This window comes from Vulpes lagopus, chromosome 2 (assembly GCF_018345385.1).
Source record: "Vulpes lagopus strain Blue_001 chromosome 2, ASM1834538v1, whole genome shotgun sequence".
NCBI lineage: Eukaryota > Metazoa > Chordata > Mammalia > Carnivora > Canidae > Vulpes > Vulpes lagopus.
The window spans coordinates 64,114,818-64,136,173 of NC_054825.1; the positions used below are offsets into that span (position 1 = coordinate 64,114,818).

At 35.9% G+C, this 21,356-nt stretch overlaps 1 protein-coding gene across 5 annotated transcripts in view; it reads right to left on the reverse strand.

The window, feature by feature from the left end:
* Window positions 1-1,231: 1,231 nt before the first annotated feature.
* Window positions 1,232-21,356, reverse strand: part of MAPK6 (mitogen-activated protein kinase 6) — a 36,789-nt gene continuing 16,664 nt past the window's right edge. For all 5 annotated transcript variants that reach the window (XM_041743678.1, XM_041743681.1, XM_041743679.1 and 2 more), the window contains exons 2-6: window positions 15,512-16,705; window positions 13,682-13,826; window positions 10,253-10,417; window positions 5,738-5,939; window positions 1,232-3,601 (exon numbers count right to left, since the gene is read on the reverse strand). In XM_041743678.1, coding sequence (XP_041599612.1) covers window positions 2,500-3,601; window positions 5,738-5,939; window positions 10,253-10,417; window positions 13,682-13,826; window positions 15,512-16,066 — 2,169 coding nt within the window. In that variant the 5' untranslated portion in view covers window positions 16,067-16,705 and the 3' untranslated portion in view covers window positions 1,232-2,499. The remainder of the gene's footprint in view (window positions 3,602-5,737; window positions 5,940-10,252; window positions 10,418-13,681; window positions 13,827-15,511; window positions 16,706-21,356) is intronic.

Below are 21,356 nucleotides of genomic sequence, written 5' to 3' on the forward strand. Positions count from 1 at the left end.
TCCCAGCGTGGAGCCTGCTTCTCCCTCTGCCTGTGTCTCTGCCTCTCTCTCTCTCTCTCACTCTGTCTCTCATGAATAAATAAATAAAATCTTAAAAAAAAAAAAAAATCTCTCAACAAAGAAAAGCACCGGACAAGATGGCTTCACTAGAGAAGTCTACCAAACAGTTAAAGAATTGTTCTCAAACTCTTCCAAAAAATTGAGGAGGGAATATTTCCAAAGTCATTCTGAGGCCAGCATTAACCTGATACCAAAATTAGACAAATGTGTTACAAGAAAACTACAAACCAATAACCCTAATGAGTACTGATACAAAAACCCTGAAAAAAAAAAAAATCTCAAACACTAAGCAAACCAAATTCAACAGCACATTAAAAGGATTACATAATCAGAACCAAGTGGGATTCCTGGAATATAAGAATAGTTCAGCATATGAAAAACGATCAGTGTAATTCACCACATAAGGACAAAAATCACAGGATTACCTCAATATATGCAATAAAAGCATTTCAACAAAATTCACCACCTTTTCATGAATTAAAAAACACTCGACAAAGTAGGAACAGAAGGAAACTACTTTAAAACAATAAAGTCCATATCGAAATCCACAGCTTAGTATATCTAATGGTGAAAACCTGAAATCTTCCACTCTAAGAGTTTTCTTTTTTTCTTAAAGGTAATTGGAGTGTGTATTTAAACTCACAACACATGACTAGGATATTCAGCCAGAAAATAGTTGTATTTTTAAAGGTCTGTGAATCCAAATGAAATCAATGAATAGGTCACTGGGAAGGTAGAAGTCTGGATATTAATAGAACTGGTTTTATATAAAACAAGGATGGAAGACAAACAGAAAAGTGAGGGTAAAGGAAAAAGGGTTTTATATTTGGATAGGTAAACAGACAAGTTCTTGATCAAAGGAAGGATGATGTACTGTAGACCAAATACACTTAAGGAGGCTCCTCTGTCTGTCCTTCAAAGCTTCCACATGCATCTGATAGCTTTGAAATATATAAAACCTTATTCCATATTAACGTGTGAAGGCAAGTCAACAAGAGGTTTCCGCGTGGAGACCAAGAACCTTCTTTTAAGCTGTTTAACTTAAAATAGCTTAAAATACAGACACAATTTAAAGATGCCAAAAAGTGGAATCAGATAAAGGTTTTGCTAGTGACGTTTATTCTTTCTAGCAGGTAATCTGCATTACCTAAAGAGTTCGACAGGAGCCATATTCTCTGGCCATGTTTTATTTGTCCTTTTCTTTGAACAGGATAACCAAAGATACAGACAGTATTCAATAAAATAAAATAGATGAAACGAATTCTAAAAGACTGCAATGCCACATGCTACATTTAACCTAATTTTATTCATGCTTGCCTTGGGATGGGGAACAGATCATTCAGTAAAAACATACAGTAAAAACAAAATATGTCTTATCATGTACAACTTTTAAACTACAATAATGATGTACCTTAATTACTTCCATGCACACAAGTCTAACATTACAGTTTTTTTTTAAAAATAAACACAGTTAAGACTTCTAGGAGCATTTTATAATAAAGTAATTCCTAATGTTTCTTTGTAGATAGATCAAGCACCTCCAAAATACAAATTCCTATACACAGTGAGCGCTTTACTTAAAATGAATACTTAAGTAAATTAAGTACGTGGACAGCCTTAGGATGAGCTGACATTATATATTCAGCTTAAGTAGGCAACAAACCATAGTGCCAAATGGAAAAAGTGTATTTGCAAATAAATTTCAAAAACTAAGTTAACTTTTTATAATTAAATACAGAAAATATACTGATTTGCTAAAATAAATAAGATGTGATGTAGTAACACTTCACTATAAAGAATGCATACCAGAACATTTATAAACGGTGCGTGAATCTTATTAAGAATAGTTTACTACAATAAACGCTGGCTAAATAGAAGTGCATATGTGAAGCACTATGGGTGGTCTATGTTTTGCCACATACTTTTGTTACCTTGAGGTAGATAACACATGTGTACCAAATTCGGCATTCATTTTCAGTTGCTGCTGGTATCATGTGTCTTAAGAAATGTGTACAGTATGAAAAACTTGAAAATACTCATGAATGAAAAATGTCTTAGGAAAAAAATAGATATTTTCATGCAATTATGTACAGTCTCACTGTGTAAATTTCAAGGCAAGATTTTGTTTCCTGTAAAACAGATCATTGTTCTATGAGAGAATGTTTTTTACTTGTCTTAGTGCATTTCTTTTGTCTCCTCCTGCATTGCATTATTTTGCTCTACTCTTTATTTTTGTGTGCAAACGACATGCCAGTTAAAATGAAAACCATCTCACATGTAGAAAAAAAAGTCTGGATTTTAAAAACCAAGAACTAATAAAATCCTTTCTAAATGACACCATATGATTCAAGTAAAAAAAAAAAATGACTGAAACACTAGTAATAAAAAAGACAAAACACATTTCATGAAGCATACAAAGAGAAATGTCTGCTGAGTGTTTTAGTTCAGATGTTTCAGAATGCTGCTGTATGTCTTATGAGGGATCTGAGGGGAAGATTTCATAGCAGAAGGTGTTAAGGTGGCCTGTATTGACTTAAGTGGGGACCCAACCGGACTGTGAAACTGCGGGATGCCTATGGATTCGAGCTGCTTGTTAAAGAGGAACTCCCCACCGTTGTTCAGAAACCCTTCCTCATTTCCTCTCTCTCCAAGCTTCCCATCCTCTACTGGCTCAGTTTCTAGCATTTCAGTATCCTCTTTCCTGCTAAAGAACTTGTCCAAATAACTGGTGTAAGTGTTTTCCTTCTCAATTTGTTCATCCTTCCTCACCTCACAACAAAACTGATTTATGAGAAAACAGTCCTCCCCACCACCCACAAACTGGCTATCCCAAGAAGATTGGTATAAGGCTTCCAACTGAGCCAAATTTGCCATTCCCTTTTCCTGTTTTTCTCGGCTGACTGACTTTGATATCAAACTTTTCAATTCTAGTTGGGACACTGAGCTATTCAAGTCATTTAATTTATCAACAACATCAGTAGGCTCATGTTGTGAACTAAGCTGAATAGTTCCTGCAATAAAGGAATCAAAGTCAAATCCCTGATTCTTTTCCCTTTCTTTCTCAGCCAGTTGCTGTGATGCCTCCTCTAGAGCTATCTGGGCTTTAACCAATCCATTCCTTTCACATTTTGACTTGCCTTTCTTATCAGACTTTTCTTTGCTTTGTTCTTTCCAATTGGAAAGATCTATAATAAGCTTGGGTTCATAATAATGGTTAACTTCACTCTCTCTCCAAACTAAGTTATCTAAATATGATGATGACCTTGTTTTGTAGTTACACGTATGGCTACACTCCAGATCACAGTATTTGTTTTCATGATGATCTGGGTACTGCCAACAAGGATCAGTAGAATAATTGGTATCAAAAGCAGGATCCTCCAAATACTTTTCACGATCTCCATCCAAATATTTTCGAGGATCAACCTGTACTTCTTCTTCATCAGTGACATCAGACAGAGCTCTTGGGTCAAGCTGAACTTCATCAATATCAAAGTTGTTATGTATAGGCCAATCATGCTCTGAAAATTGACAATCATGGTACCTGAAAAAATTAATGCATCACTGTTAGTCCAGGTATAGGATTTCTTTTTCAAATTCACTGAGCGCCTTTTAGGTGAAAGCACTCTGCTAGGTCTATGGCGGGACAATAGGAGTATAGCTCATAATTTTAATAGATAGGTAAGATCTGTTACCAAATAACATAATATGAGGCAATTTTGGTAATTACCAATGAAACATAATTACAGTAAAATTCTGAGTCTTCCATTCTTAAATTTTAAGACCAAAGATCATTTCATATTTACTCCGTCTTTTCTCTATTCTATTTTTCATTCACCTTCAAACACAAATGCAGATAAACATCTGAGTAGCTGGCATGTCTATGTTCAATTCTAACAGTTTCATACAGAGAAAAAATACTCTGTGGCCATAAAATCTCAATCAGGGATTGTGGCTATCTCTAATATCAATCAGGTCTCCTACAGATTTTCACTCTCCTGGTAACAAGTCAGACTAGAACATGAGGAATGCTTTGCTGGAGTTCATGAATAGAAAAAAAACTTCTCCATGTATATGTACTACTGAATGTGATATCCTCTTACTGACACATCAGAGCAAGGTGATCATTCCATGCCCAAGTAGAGGCAGACTGAGACACAGACACACACAGCTGGGGGATGGGGAGGAAGGCCTAGAAAAGAGACTGGAAGACATTTGAGTATGTATGAAAGAACTATATGTTGACAGTAGAAATGTTCATGTGGACCAACAGGTCATTGCCAGACATGTAAATGTACAAATACCTCAACGTTTTAGGAGGGGAAAAAAATGCAATAACTAAACAAATTAATTTTAATATTAACTACTTATTTAATTTTAAAATACTGTTCTTTTAAACATAGAAATATATGAAATTCTAAAGTTTTAAGACTGTCATTCATAACTCTGACACCTGGCTAAATATCAAAATTACCTGAAGATTTTAAAAAATATTGATAAATGGGGCGCCTGGGTGACTCTGTGGGTTGAGCTTCAGACTTTTGGTTTCAGCTCATGTCATGATCTTTGGGGTTGTGAGATCAAGCCCCATAAAGGGCTGTGCGCTCAGTACGTAGTCTGCCTGAAAGATTCTTTCTCCTCCTCCTCCCCCTCTGCAGCTCCTCCACACATACTCTCTAAAATTAACAAAATCTTTCAAAATAATAATAATGTTGATTTATGATTACATGCTACAATCCTACTTTGTAGCAAAATTGTATCTAAATTTCCCTGGAAACTTAGAAATCCTAAAAGAAAGCTGGGCAGGCGGGGGTGGAATTTTGAACTAAAATGTAAAATGTTGGGTAGCCCTGGTGACTCAGTGGTTTAGCACCACCTTTGGCCCAGGGCCTGATCCTGGAGTCCCGGGATTGAGTCCCACGTCGGGCTCCCTGCATGGAGCTTGCTTCTCCCTCTGCCTGTGTCTCTGCCTCTCTCTCTCTCTCTTTCATGAATAAATAAATAAAATCTTTAAAAAAATAAAAATAAAAAATAAAATGTATAATGTTACCTGTTTTGATATTTTCTACTATTCAAAATAGAAGAGTCCCTTATACTGAACCTATGTTCAAGCAGCCCAAGATTAATTTTGTGTCATTAGGAATAGATTTGAACAGCATGTACCATGAAACAAAATAATTTCTATGCTAAGGTATAAGAGATTTTACATAAAATTTGAGCCATTATGAAGATATCTATTTGGATAAGGGTCAGTCTTGTCATCCAACATCTTAAAAAAAATTTGTGGCATTTATAAAAGCAATAGTTTAAAAGGGTTCAGATTTCTAACCTTCAACTCTCAAGTTTAAAGGACCTTATATTTGTTAACTAAACATGCCTTAACAGCTTAGACATGTTTCAAAGTAGAATTACATTTTCCCATTATGTATATCCTAACCAGTTAACTATTAAATATTTAAATTACATAAAGGCTATTCAAAGATATTATAAGTTTAGCACAAACCCAAAGAGACCATCATTAAATTTTGAAGACATCTACACCGTTTTGTCATATGTAATTTAAAAATAAAACTTACTGCATTACGGTTTATTGAAAATACAATAAATGAGCCATAATCATATAGTATGTGCATTGTGAAAATACAATAAATGGTATTTTTCTAACTTAGGATCAATTTACCTTTCCCAGTTATAAATGTGACTATGAGTTTCATCCATAAGTAAAATATCATCAACTTCATCTTCAATATGAAAAGGATGACTTGAAATTGGCTCATCCATTGGAAAAGAATATATGCTCATGTAAGGATGGGAAAGCGCTTCTTCTGCTGTCAACCTATCCATTGGGCTAAATGTCAAAATTTGTTCCAGGAAATCCAGTGCTGCAAAAAAAAAAAGGGATAAAACATCTTAACTGTATTAGAGGTCATCAACCAAAGCAGCAAAAAAAGGGATTATACAATTAAAAACTTAAGTTTATCAGAGAATAAAATTTACCTGATTTATAGATTAAAAAGTAAAGACATTCACTCAATACAGTACATATTTGAAATCTCATACTATGGTCTCATACTATGGTCAGTTACAAAGTAAAAGAATATATTAGGTTGAACCATATGAAACTTCTATTTTTGTCAGTCAAAAATGGTCAAATAACAGCAATTTCACATGGTTCAACCTAATACTATAGGTCATAATCTCAGCTCTGCAACTCACTAGCTTAAATGAATTACTAGCTGTAAAGGGTTTACTTAAACTTGCTGAACTTTAGTCCCTTCATGTACAAAATGGATATATAGACAGATATCTTAGAAGGTATAAAATTAAATGTAAAGCATAGCGTCTAGTGCTTAATAAAAAATCATTTACCCTTTCCTTCCTTCCCTTACCTTACTGACGAGCTGTTGTACTAATTTGTTGATCTCTGTTTCACATCAATCACACTCCAACATATTACACAAATGCACTTGTTCATTTTAGGGCTTTGGAAGTTACCTATCACACACCCAATTCTTCCCACTACCTTAGCTCATAAGCACCTAACTCATCCTGAACAACACCTGTCTTCAGCCTGAAGGTTGTCCTTATACCACCGCACGCTTGTATGCCTTATGATTTATACTAACCCTCAACTTTGAATCATTTGCTCCATCTACTTTCCTTGTTCCTAGCCATACAGCACTGATGAAAGCTCAATGCAAAAACCACACACACACACACACACACACACACACAGCTCACTACAAATTCATATTGTAGAACTGCAATTTGGCCTTTGCTACTGCTCAGCAATGTTCCACACCATCTCTTTATGCTCTCAATCTTAATCATACCTAAACCCCCTTGACATTTATCTCAATCCCTACTTCTTCACTATGGCCTGTCATATTGTCCTCTTATTCTTACCTCTGTCTCACAGGAAAAGACAGTCCTTCTTTCTAAAACTAAGCTATATTCTAGAAAGAACACTATTCTCAATTCCCAAATTTCTCATTAATGTAAACAATAGATGATTTTTTATAGCCTTTAATATTTTACAAAGTGCTTTCATATACATTATCTTATTCAATCCTCAAATCATTCCAATAAAGACTAAAGAAACCTATGGCTCATTGCTACTCATGCCCTTCAGTGGCCCATGGCTGAGGCCTCTTCCACTCCTCCTCTTTACCCCCTCCTATTATATTTCCCTAATCTAGTAACTTATTTCACAATACCTCAAGCTATTATTGATTTTCTCGCAAAAGAGTCCATCTTAGTCCAGGGCTCTTGTGTCTCAAGGCAAGAGAGACTCTAAAACAGAGTTATAAAGGGCTGACCCAGCACAATCACCATTCTCAGAGAGAGGGGAGATATATATCCAACCACACAAGAGGAATATACTCTAAAATCCCTAGCATTTAGGAACTGTAGGCAGCAGGAAGAGGAAGAGGTAAGAAACTAGCCAAGCTGAGCTCCCAAGTGCATGCAGAATATGCACATACAGACTATTTTCATAGTTGCAGAAAGTTCTATTGGCCAGCACTGCACTCAAGGAAATCAATCTATTTGCTTTGATGGTGCTGAAGTATAATAAGATATAGAAATACACGGTAAACTACAGCGGAAGGGAAGATGAGAGGTTAAGTACAGAGGAAAATGAAAAAAGGATATTTCATCTAAAGACGAAAGACCACCAGGGTTCCTAATTGTATAAATGTGTTAATTCATATGTACTTAATCTTTTTTTTTTTTCCTCTGGAGACCATGAACATGTGAGAAAAGAACATGTATTATAAGTCCCATTGCCTCATAATATGCTCTGCCCCCAAATAAAACTCCAATATTAATCAAAAAGAAACTGGTGTAGAGCATATCTACAGAGTAAATCTTTAGTCTCAGGAATTTAAAAACTGCATTGACTTGTATGTGAGCATAGCTCTGCCCCTTATGAATACCAAAAACTTTTGCCTGATAGTTAATTAACCCATTATCAAACATATATTCAATGCATTATGAATAATTCCAGCTGTCAGCCAAATATTCAAATTGGCTCACAGCTAAGATATGGTCCCAATCCTAATGAAGGTAGGGAAAAAGAGGATTCAAATTTGGCTAGACTGCAAATGCTTCGACAGCAATGTCCTATATTACTAGCCTGCCTCTTCTGATAAGACAGCAATAGCAACAGTGACTCCAAAGGCAATCAAGGCTATTCTTGTACCTCAACCTGGCTGAGCAGGGCCATACCTGTAAAGGGTTTTAAAAATACACATGTGGGATGCCTGGATGGTTCAGTCAGTTTGAGCATCCGATTCTTGATTTTGGCTCAGGTCATGATCTCAGGGTCATACAATCAAGCCCCATATTGGGTCCCATGCTCAGTGAGGAGTCTGCTTCTCCCTCTCCTTCTGCCCCTCCCCCTGTTCACACATGCCCTTTCTCTAATACATAACCTAAATAAATAAATAAATAATTTTTAAAAAGACACATGTTCTGCTCCCCACTCTACTTCTGAATTCTAACCTAATAGTCTGCATTTTTAAAGAGCTCCCACAGGGATCCCTGGATGGCTCAGCGGTTTGGCGCCTGCCTTTGGCCCAGGGCGTGATCCTGGAGTCCCAGGATCAAGTCCCACATCAGGCTCCCTGCATGAAGCCTGCTTCTCCCTCTGCCTGTGTCTCTGCCTCTCTCTCTCTCTGTCTCTCATGAATAAATAAAATCTTAAAAAAAAATAAAAATAAAAAAAATAAAGAGCTCCCACAGAGGATTCTGAGGCATGGTCAAATGCTATGTGACTACTGTTCAGTTATGAACAAGGATGTCATGACAGTGGCTACAAGATCAGGAGCAAGATAACCAGCATTGGAATCTGATTGTGAAGATACACTTGAAGGCCAGTTAGGAATATAGAACTATTGAAAATGAATCCTGCAAAACCTGCTGAAATTAAATACATCTGCCTCCTTTTTACTTAGGTATCCTCTATATGAGTTTTAAGCACATTTGAGAAAAATAAAAAATGTCATTCTGATTTTGCCATCCAGTTTTCTCAAAACACTTGCTACCTAATTTTAGTATTTTTACTAAACGTGGACCTTGAACCCTTAGATCAAGAATCAGACACTTAACCGACTAAGCCACCCAGGGATCACAAAACACTTGCGATTTTAAAACACTTTGATACATAATAACCTGAACCACATATAATGATCAGAGTGGGTGATATGTATAATGGCTATATAATTCAAAGCATAAGATGCTTAGAAAACTATATATCCCTAAACTTGTTGATTCATGAGAGAGCTATACAATCCTGACATTGATGTGTCTTAATACAATAATTCTTAAATATGTAAGACAATCAACTTTTAAGAAAGATGTTTCTCATGTCTAACGCTCTTGCTTAAAAAAAATGTTATACTGGGGCACCTGTCTGGCTCAGTCAGTAAAGCATACAACTCCTAATCACAGGGTGTGAGTTCAAGCCTCATGGTTGGGTATAGAGATTACTTAAAAATAAAATCTTAAAAATCTTATTACAGGTAACTACTACAAGAGTTAGACTTTTGTATATTATGTATAGCAACAAATCCTAAAGACATTTCACTCTGAGACATGAAATTATTTGCTTTAGTGGTCAACAAAGTTTTGATTCTCTCCAAGTTTCTACTTCTTTCAAGCTCGCACAAACTCTCACATTTAGCACCTAATATTAACACGAATCTACAAACTCTTATTGTAATGTGTTAGCTCATACAGAGTTTTGCTCTTTCCCCCATCGCTCCCTTGCCCTGAAGACTTTGCTTTCCCCCAACTCAATTCACTTTTCCATATCTAAGTCACATTCATATTCATATCCACACTTATCATATAACCTTCACAGAACTCTGTTTTAGCTCAGTGAGGGACAGTATTGTAGATGCTTGCCTATAGTAGATAATATCAGAGGTGTAAGCTGAAAAACCAAGATGGGAGTTAGAACCAGAAGAGAGGGATACACTTTATGGAATCTGAAAAATCATTAAGAGGAACAAAGAAACAGATCCTAGCCTAAGAGCCAGACCAAAAAGGGAAAAGCACTGAAGTTTTAGATAAGGTATAGCGTCTGAAGACTTTTTGGGATAGAGATCCTACCTGAATGAGTGCGCATGCGCACACACATGCACACTCACACACACCCCATTACATAATGGTTACTCTTGAGTAACCATACCTTCTCGACTAATTCCTGGAAGCAGCTGAGTTAAAGGTTTGTGTGGCTCAGTCATGTCATTTCTAATGTAAACTGGAATTACGCTGAGAAGCTCCTGACGATCTTCCTCATGTACAACAGGAATAGATTCTAAAATCAGCTGCATCTGTTCAAGTTCATGTGCACCTGGTGAGATAAAATAAACATCAAATACAATATAAATAAACACATTCTTCAATATTTACTTATTTGGCAACAGACATTCTAAGGCTATAAGAAATTAACTTAAATACTGTCATGATCAACGGAAAGAAAATGATGTTAACTGAATCCGTAACCAGAAAGTTTCTCTGCTTTGAATATCATCAATCTACTCAAAAAGCACATCTATTTCAATTTCTGCTCACTGACATATTTACTTTTGACTGCTTTGATTCTGTAAGATACTGACCCTTTAAGTTTAGCCTCATATTAAGGTATCACAAAATAGTGAAAAATTTGGATTCAAAAGATGTGGATTCTAGTCTTGGCTATACCACTAATTAACTGGCTAGATCTCTGGAAATCTTAGCATGGTAATGACTTCATTTCATCATCAGTAAAATGGAATATTGGACTAGATTTACATAACAAGTTTTTTTTTCCAGGTAGCATTTCAGGACCACTATTCAAGAAATAATAGGGGGAACTTTAAGCTAAATGGTGACTAGAAAAAAAAAAAAAAAAACATTGTTTGCTTTTCCATGAATTTCTAGAATTCATTCAACCTCTACATTTTTCTTGAGTACCTGCTATAAGCAAGGCACTTTAAAATACAACTGTGAAACAAAAGAGACCAAGTCCCTGCCTTCATGGAACTTACAATCTAGGAGAGGAAGATAGATAATAATTGTCAACATTTATGTCAAATGTAGCAAATGTTATGAAGAAAAATACACTAAGCACGGCGGATAAACAGCACTTTCAGGGGAGGACTGTTAATTAATACAGGATTATCAAGGAAGGCATCACTGAGAAGCTGAAAACTGAGGAAGTTGGAGAACACATCATGCATTCAAATGGAGGAAGGGAGTTCCAGGAAGATGGAAAAGGTGCAAAGGTTCAGAGGAGATTGGGCTTGTGTGTCCAAGAAACAGTAATTAGGTTAAGTGTAGCTGAAATAGAGTGGCCACAGGGGAAGTATTGGAAGATGAAGTCAGAGTGGTAACACAATACAAAGGGTTTGCTTTATCCTGAATTTGATAGGGAGACATGACTGAGTCTAAAGAAGAAAAACAACACTTTCTAATTTAGTTTTCAGGGAACTTTTATGGCTGCTATGTGGTAAGTAGGCTACAGACAGCAAATATTAAAACAGAAAAGGCAGTTAAATCCTAAATGAGGGGGCACCTGGGTGGCTCAGTGGCTGGGCATCTGCCTTTGGCTCAGGTCGTGATCCTGGGGTACTGGGGATTGAGTCCCACATTGGGCTCCCCATGGGGAGCATGCTTTTGCCTCTGCCTTTGTCTTTGCCTCTCTGTGTCTCTCATGAATAAATAAAATATTAAAAAAAAAAAATCCTACATGAGACCAGGAGAGACATAATTGACTGAACTGTGGAAAGGTGGGTAGTGATAGAGATAATAATAAGCAGTTAAAGTCTTAATATATTTCAAAGGAAGAACCCATGGAATCTCTATGAAGCCAATATTTTTGACTCAGCATCTAAAAAAGTGGATCTGGTTTACTAAGATGAGGAAGATAGAAAAAATATGAGGGGGAAATATCAGGAGTTCAGTTTGGGTAGGTTAAATTTGAGATGCTATTAGACATCTTAGTCCATGCCTTTTTTGTTCTGTTCATTTGGGGCCTATACCTAATAAACAGATCTCCCACATGCTTTTATTGAACGGTTCACAAATCTACCAATAAAGCAGTAGAAAGGAACTAAAATTGGATCTTTCAAATCATTTCACAAACAATTCCCATTAGTTGCTTAAACTTTACGTGGATTTAAGATCAAAATTATGTTAATTAAATGTGCAGCAACAAGTAATACGATATTCATCGTATGTATGTTGGAACATACCTGAATTTTAGCAATGTAAACTCTAATTGTTCCTAGGAAAAAATTCAATCCACTTAACCATTTAGTTTCCAGGAATCACTGGTATTTTCTCATTCTGCCTAGTGGAAATTCAATCACTATCACACATCACAGAAGAAATTTCAGATAAATTTAAGGGGAAAACTACAAAAGATTGGTTAATGTTATGTAAGCTGAGTGCTCTTTAAAAAAAATTCAAGGGCATTTATGGATACCATCCTTTCTTCAATAATGCTTTTCTGTGTACCCTTATCTTTTTTTTAATTAATACTTTTTTTGTAAGTAGATCCTGCTCCATTCCCTTTCTTCTGCTCTTAGCACAATTTGGGAGTGGTGAGAGGGTCATTCTAAGATTGGTTAGAGAGAAAAACAGTAACGTCAAAAGGGAGAAAAGACCTAATTCACCACCATGTCAATTATCAAACTAAAAAATCTTTAATACCCTATTTCCGAATGGGAATTCCTCTGCCTACTTTTCTAAGTATTCTGGATCCATCTTAAGTAGTCATAAGTATGTTCATTATTTGACAGCTTTTTTCATCCAACTTTTCTCACTAATTCATGCATGTACATGATTTCTTTCATCAATCTTTTCTCACTGATTCAGGCTCATACCTTCATTTATATAGTATCATTCTTTCTCTCTTCCTCCCACCAAAATTCTTCACTATTCCTATGTAATGAAAAATCTTTTTACTCCATTATACCTTTTGTTTTAGCCATCATTGATGAAGACTCTAAGCTTGTAGCTCTTATACTCTCACTAAATAATTTTATACAGACTCATACTTTGCTTTACAACACTTGATATTTCTCATGGACTATTCACCCTTTCCTATGTTGGACTAAATTCTCTCTCAGACTTCTATAGACTCACCCATAGCACCAAACTCAGCAAAAAATTACTTGTTTGGTTGTTTCTGAAAGGTCACAGCAGTCAGACAACAGGATATGGCAGTTCAGATATCAGAGATGATAGAGGACAAAGAATTACTGGATTTCCAATGACAGCTAAAAATTTTCACTAAGAGTAACAAACACTGACAACATTAGGCAACTCAGGCATCATTTAAGATTACCAACACGTGAGTCTAAAAAATAAAAAAATCATGTTTAAGAAGAAAAACATAAAATAACACTAGAATTTTGACTAAATTTGCTGAGTGAATATATTCAGTGAATATACTGTTTCTAAACTTTTTAAAATATTAAAACACCATTTTATCTTTTCATTTTAATATCAGACTATAATAAATTATGTTAAATCTTATATAAATCTTGATTCATAGATACATGCAAAATTATTTCTCTTTGAGGTAATTTTTTTCCAAATATTTTTTTCCAAATATTTTAAAATTTCTAACCTGCAAAGAGGGTTTTACCAGTCAGCATTTCAGCAAAGATGCAGCCTGCAGCCCACATATCAATGGCTTTAGTATAATTATTAGGAGACAGTAAAAGACGTGGAGACCTGTACCATTTAGTAACCAATCCTTCAGAAAGATGACCCTGAAAAAAAAAAAAAAACACACACACATACTTTAATATTTTACTTTAGCTGAAGAACAGTACATAAAACTTGACTCATTAAAGAATCTCTGATCTTTAAAAAAAAAAAAAAAGTGAAATCCTAAAACAATACTGTTGATTTATATGCCTATTTTCGAGGCTCTTGCACTTTCCAGGCTCAATAGGGGGTTAAACTCTCCCTGGGATATATCATCCATAAGATGATGTTCACATGAAGTCTGCTGACCAAAATATACTATATATACTATACAAGATTAATGCTGACTATATCACATATTCAAAGCATGTTTCGAAGAGAAGCTATTTTTCACTTCAAGTCTTAAGTTACTTGAGGAGGAGGGATGCTTTAAATCAATGAGGGAAAGGTAAAAAAGAGCACCTAGGGTGCTACTTATAAACCAATGCCAACCTCCTGACAACGCAGGGGACCTGGCTCTATTATGTATCCCATTCCTAATCAATTTTACTACTTTACGTTTATAAAGCACTTAACAAAAAGAGTTATATACGTATACGACCTTACTTCATCCTTAAAACAGGGTCAAAACAACCCTGAAAAATTATGAAGGTAGATACTACGCCATTTTAGAGGGACGGTAACACTCACAGACTAAGGAATCTACTTAAGGTCAGAAATGGAACTCAATTTTAACTAGTTTAACTCTTAGTTCAGTGTTCTATCCACAATACTTCACTGTTACCCATAAAAAAGATGTGATGGTTGTCCATTTCATTTTAATACTACATGTCTACATTAAAGTTTTAAAAAAATTAAGTTACACTTAATGTGAGATGCTAACATGTGAATGAAAAGATCTGTTTGTTTAGGCATGTACTATGGGAATCCAAGCAAGCAGGGAGCTCCAAGGGGCTCTTTATAACCAGAGGAGTTCCACTTTAATATTTTAAACAGCAGGATCCCACAGACAATTTCATTTGAAAACTAAAAGACCAAAGTTTGGCTCAGAAAACAATTTACTTCTTATATAAAGTTAAATTGTTACCTAAAGTACAGTTACTATGGATCCCTTAAGCTATTCTTACTGCCCATTTTATCTCTACACCAATTTAGATATCAAACTAAATTTGCCTAAACAAAGCATAACAGAACAGTAGAGACTCAAAGGGACAAAAGACCTAAAAATTGAAATAGCATCCCCTCTTACCTTCGGATAGGACAATTTTGCCCTAAACACATAAGAATTTATCTCACTTTTAAATAAGGGAGAGTTTCAATTATAATAAATAACCATATACTTTTAGGATCCCACTCCAACTTCCTTTAAAAAAAATTATTTATTTATGATAGACAGAAAGAGAGAGAGAGAGAGAGAAAGAGAGAGGCAGAGACACAGGCAGAGGGAGAAGCAGGCTCCATGCTAGAAGCCCGAGGTGGGACTCGATCCTGGGACTCTAGGATCGCTCCCTGGGCCAAAGGCAGGCGCCAAACCGCCGAGCCATCCAGGGATCCCCCCAACTTCCTTTTAAACATATGGAGATTCTGAATGAAAGTAGATCTGTATCAGAAAAAAAGGTACTACATAAAGTTTAATACAATTAATGGAGAAAAAAAATCTGTCACAGTATATAAAGAAAATACAAGTACCTAATTCCTGATGATGTACACCAGTTTAAAGGTCTGTCTCAGCTAGCTTTCCACATACCTTATGGGAATAATGGGGATCCATGATCCGTGCAAGACCAAAGTCACCTATCTTCAGCACCAAGTCTTCAGTATTAATGAAAAGATTAGCTGGTTTGAGATCTCTGTGCAGTACGTTTGCAGAGTGAATATATTTGAGCCCACGTAGCAGCTGATACATGAAAAGCCTGGCATGCTCTTCCAGTAAAGGGCCCTGCTCCAGCACATTAGCCAAGTCTGTCTCCATGTACTCCTGAACAATGTAAACACTGTTCAGTTCAGTAAGAGAGCCCACATCGTCTGTTAACTGGCTTCCGCTAGGACCAAGAATTTCAAACACTTTCACAATGTTATCATGGTCAAGTCTTCTAATAATTTTGATTTCACGTAGAGCATGTTTGACACTCTGGGGATCAGTAAGGACAATTTTCTTGATGGCTACTCTTTTGTCACAGTCATTGTCTACAGCAGAAAAAACCAAGCCATTGCCTCCACAACCCAATGGTTTTAAGTCCATATATCTAGAGCCCAGATCAAAACCATGAATGTTCATGAGACTTTCAAATTTCTCTGCCATTTTGAAACCTTTACTATTGCCTTTTTTTCCTTTCGAATTGTTGAACTTGTGTAAACAAGGAAGAAAACTGACATCAAAAGGAAAGATCTTTCAAAAAAGGAAAAGAAAAATAATTTTGCTTCCACAGCAAGATGATTTCTTGATGTTCATTGCATATGCCAACCAGGCCCGTTGAGTTCCCCTTAGATTTAAAGCTCAAAAAGCTCTACTCATATTGAGAATTAAAAAGATTGCAGTACTCATAGTTCAAGAAAGGGGCAGCAACTCTGCAGACATTTAAAGAAAACACTCAAGAAACTCAAACGGAATGAAATGACATACTATGCACTCAGATTTAACTGTGCTAAACGATTTAACATTTAACAAAAATGTGAATAAATATGCACACAACAGGCTTCTATGAACATTCTCCTCACAGTGCAGATACATTCAGTGTTGGACTGGTCCTGAGCAGCATCATTCTAAGGTGCTGATAAGCACTATTTCCGTTTTGCCTCTTCTCTTCCTTTGTTGCTGTATATTTCAACAGGAAGCCCTGGTGGCTGTTGGTTAACAGAAGATGTCTTTTGTTAGTGATCAGGTGGCTCCAGCTCACCACAATCACAATCAAAGCTACCGTCCATCTTACTCTGATAAAACCTAGAGGATGAGAAAAAAAGAAGGAAAAGAGTCACCACTGCAGGAAATACTAAGTACTCTTCAACTTTGTAAAATGACACGAACTGGGCATTTAGCTATAAACGACTACTGGTACATTCAACTTATTTATAGTTACTAAATGGAAAGATGACCCTCAATCAAAAATAGCTATGCATGTTGTAAGCAATTCACATGTACTAGGCTCAGACTCTAGGTCCCACCATACTAGATTCTTTGTAATATTTAGTCATTGGGTTGTAACATTTCTTAAATGCCAATAAGCAAAGGAAGGAAGGTTCACGGTATTTTTACAGAATCTTTAGAATTTTTTTGAGGAGTACAACATGAGTACCATTTCTCTAAAAAAAAAAACACACAACATAATAATAAGCCTGCAACAACATAATAATAAGGGTTAGTTCCTTAAAGAACATGTTTACTTATTAACTATGCTGATCAACATCCAATGGACAAAAATCTAGCAGTACAAATGAGAAATCTGCAGAGTATGCTCTTCAATTTACAAAAGAGTGAACTTGGGGGTGCATAGTGGCTCAATTGGTTAAGCATCTGACTTTGGCTCAGGTCATGATCTCAAGGTCCTGGGATCAAGCACCGTGTTTGGCTCTCTCCTCCCACCAGTGAGTTGGTTTCCCCCTGTCTGCACTCACATGCGCTCTCTAAACTCAAATAAATAAAAATCTGGGACGCCTGGGTGGCTCAGTGGTTGAGTGTCTGTCTTTGACTCAGGTCGTGATCCAGGCGTCCTGAGATCAAATCCCACACTGGATTCCCTGCAGGGAGCCTGTTTCTCTCTTTGCCTATGTCTCTGCCTTCTGTCTTTCATTAATAAAAAAAAAAAAAAAAAAAAAAAGGTCTTTTTTAAAAACTTAATAAATAAATAAAAATCTTTATTAAAAAAAAGTCAACTTGAACAGTTAATGAACCAATGAAAAGGTATTTAGCTTCACTGATAATCAGAAAAATCAAATTACCTCAAGAAGATAACATTTCAGATTAGAAAAACATTTTTAGGAGTCTGTTACTATCAAGTCTGAGGAGGAATGTGGAAAAACAAGAACTTTCGTATAATACTGGTGAGTTTAAATTAGCAAAAGAATATCAAAGAGCAATGTAGAATAAATAAATACATAAAGGAATAAGTAGCATACCTATGACTTGGAATTTTTCTTCAAAAAGCACTCCCTAGAGAAATACTTGCAAATGAACATACAAAATGCCTACCTTTTTTTTGATAATCGCAAAATATTTTAAAAAGCCTAAACTTTCAACAATGTGAGAGTGAGTTATATTCATATAGTGGACTATTATATAATAGTAAAAATGAATAGAGATGGCTGAGATCATCATAAATTAAATTTAGAAAGCAAGTTGCAGATAGAAATCTATATGCTGAAACCACTTATTTCAGGTTCATAAGCATGCACAATAATGCTACTTTTAAGTGTATATATGTGGCAAAAGTATTAAAAACATACATGACAGATAAGTACCAAATTCATGATAATCATTACTTTGAGGAATGAGAGAAGGGATTACCATCAGAGTGGGGTTACACAGTATGCTCCAACTACATCTTTAATGTGCTAATTCTTTTTTAAAAATGTGTGGAAGTATGACAAATTATTAGAATCTTATAGACCTGGGCGGAATGTACATGAAGAGCTCATTATCATAGTGGGGGAAGACAGGTTGATAAATAAGCAAAATACAGACATCTGATGGTAATGAGTGATATAAAATAAATAAAAGAAAGGACAGGGAGAGTGGTTAGGGAATGCCTCTACTAAGGTGGTACTGGGAGCAAAGCTCTAAAGTGGGTGGGCCTTAGGGGTGCTGCGTGGGAGTAACTATTGCAGACAGAGGGGCTAGCACACAAAAGCAGAGGTTAAGTATGTGTCTCAAGTCTGAGGAACAACTAGGTGGCCAATGTAGTAAGTAGCTCATTTAAGTGTATATGCCTATAAGCAAGTAATACAGACTAACCCTTAAATGTAAAAGCTTCTTGATCTAAGCTTCTTGCTGCTTTCTGATCTAAAAGCTGGTATAGGTGTATATACAATGTTATTTTCTGAATGAGTCTGAAGAAATTGAAGTGGAACAGGTGCAATATTCATTTATTCAAAGAGCTAATCACCAAAAGGCAATGAAAAACTCTATCAATACATGAAATAAAGCAGCCCATTCTGAACTTGAAATATGTAACAACTTTTTTTTTTTTTTAAGATTTCATTTATTTATTCATGAGAGACACAGAAAGAGAGAACCAGAGACATAATAGGCAGAGGAGGCTCCATGCAGGGAGCCCGATGTGGGACTTGATCCTGGATCTCGGGATCATTCCCTGAGCCAAAAGCAGAAGCTCAACCGCTGAGCCACCCAGGCGTCCCATGTAAAAACTTTCAATCAAAACAAAACAAAACAAAACAAAACAAAACAAAACAAAACCTTTCAATCACCTTCAGGTGTGGCTTAAGAGAACTGTTAGGAATCACATACACATCAGCTGTTTTACAAGGGCAAAGCTTTTATACAATAGGGAATCTGCCTTTATTTCCTTATTGCTACATTCTCCTACATGATCCGCATGTGGAAATACAAGATTTTGAAAAATACAAGGTAACAGCTACTTGCCACAATCTAAGCAAATCTTCAACTACAAGAAATCCACAAACATTGCAACTGTGTGAAAGAGAAAATGATGATACCGATAACTCAGAGAGTAAGTAGATAAAGAATAAAGCTGTTGCCATAAGGATCTTTTTTTTTTTTTTTTTTTAAGATTTTTGAGAGACAGAGAAAGTGGGGAGGAGCAGGAGAGAATCACAAGCAGACTCCCTGCCCAAGGTGGAGCCTGAAGCCCAACATGGGGCTCAATCTCATGACCCTGAGATCATAACTGGAGCCAAAATCAAGAGTTGGACACTTAGTCAACTGAGCTACCCAGGTGCCCCGCCAATAGCTTTATTTAATAAAAATTGATATTTACTACCACTGAGTTTTAATAAATACGAGCACTTCTTGTATCTGCTTAATGTTGTAAAGGATATTAATTGCATAACAGCTTTGTTTTTTTACTCTAACAGAAATAGTTTCTTCTGTTTCCAAGTTTTTGTCTGCTTCACAGAAATCAAGGGGGGAAAAAAGCAGACTCTTAAAAATTCTGTACCTTGTCAGTCTGTATAAAACATTTAAAAGTTAAAGTACGAAAATAAACTTTTGAATTAAAAAACATTTCAGACTTAAAAACTTCAGACTTTTTTAAAGGTCTTTAATTAATACTGTCTCCCCTTCCCAATTTTTTCTATTTAGATTTATCTTGATATTTCCAGTCCCTACTAAATATCCTTTTATAAAAACATTATTTGTTAAAAGGCTCCAGTATTTTTGAGATTTTACGTTTCTTGTCTCCACCTGAAATAAAATGTTTGTTCATATTTACTTTCTTGCCCTTCTGTAGACAATCCCTTGAGGCTCAACTTTCAAGTTTTTGATAAATGTACATTTTAAAATCAGTTCTAGAGACTTAACATAAGAACAGTAAGATCTCTAGTACTCTTTTAAACTTCTAGTTCACTAGTAAAGCAATCAGAGTCTGGCACAAATAATTTAGCTCTGCTAAAAATGACACTACTATTATGACAGAATAGCACTATAACAGGAACTGCAGCCAGATAATTGAAGAAAGATATAAGAATGAGAGATCTCCACTCAAGACCTCCACCCAGATCTGCTCTCTTTAAATTATAATGAGACCAAGAAACATCACAGACCAAAAACTACAAGGATGACAATGTTTTCTCAGAAATCTCAGTGAATAGTCAGCACTTAACAGGGGTAGAGTGGGTAAAAATTCATCTTGGGGAAGGCAGGAACTTGTACCTAGGCTGAGAACTGCAGAGTCCTCATTTTATTTTATTTTATTTTATTTTATTTTATTAAGATTTTATTTATTTATTCATGAGAGACACAGTGAGAGAGAGAGAGAGAGAGAGAGAGAGAGAGAGAGAGAGAGAGAGGCAGAGACACAGGCATAGAGAGAAGCAGGGAGCGCGACACAGGGTCTCCAGGATCACGCCCTGAGCCGAAGGCAGACGCTCAACCACTGAGCCACCCAGGCATCCCCAGAGTCCTCATTTTAGATTCAGATGATGACTACTGAAAGACTTGAACAGACTTCATAGAAATATGAGACCATTCTAAAGAAAGAAAAGAATATTAATCACCAAAACTATAATTCTACAGTGAGGATTACACAATAAAAAACTGGGGGACAGGGGAAACCAACAGCAGCACTTGCCCAGTGATCTGCCTGACTGCTCTGCACTATTCTTCAAAATCTTTCAGTAACTATTAGGACAAAAGCTATTAGAGCATATTTTCATCTGGGAGCTTGGAAAGTTAAGTATGCCCACCTTTATCAGTAAATTGAAGGTAATGTTACACTTCTGCATGATAAAGTGGATCCAGTAATGTTTCCAATTCAGTTATGCTCCATTCAGCAAGTATTTGCTAATTATATGTTATATACCTGTCAATATACTAGGTACTAGGGATAAAATGGTAAGTAAAAACAGACTAGTGCGCTGCCTTCATGCAGTTTACAGTACGGCTAGAGAAAAACAAGAGT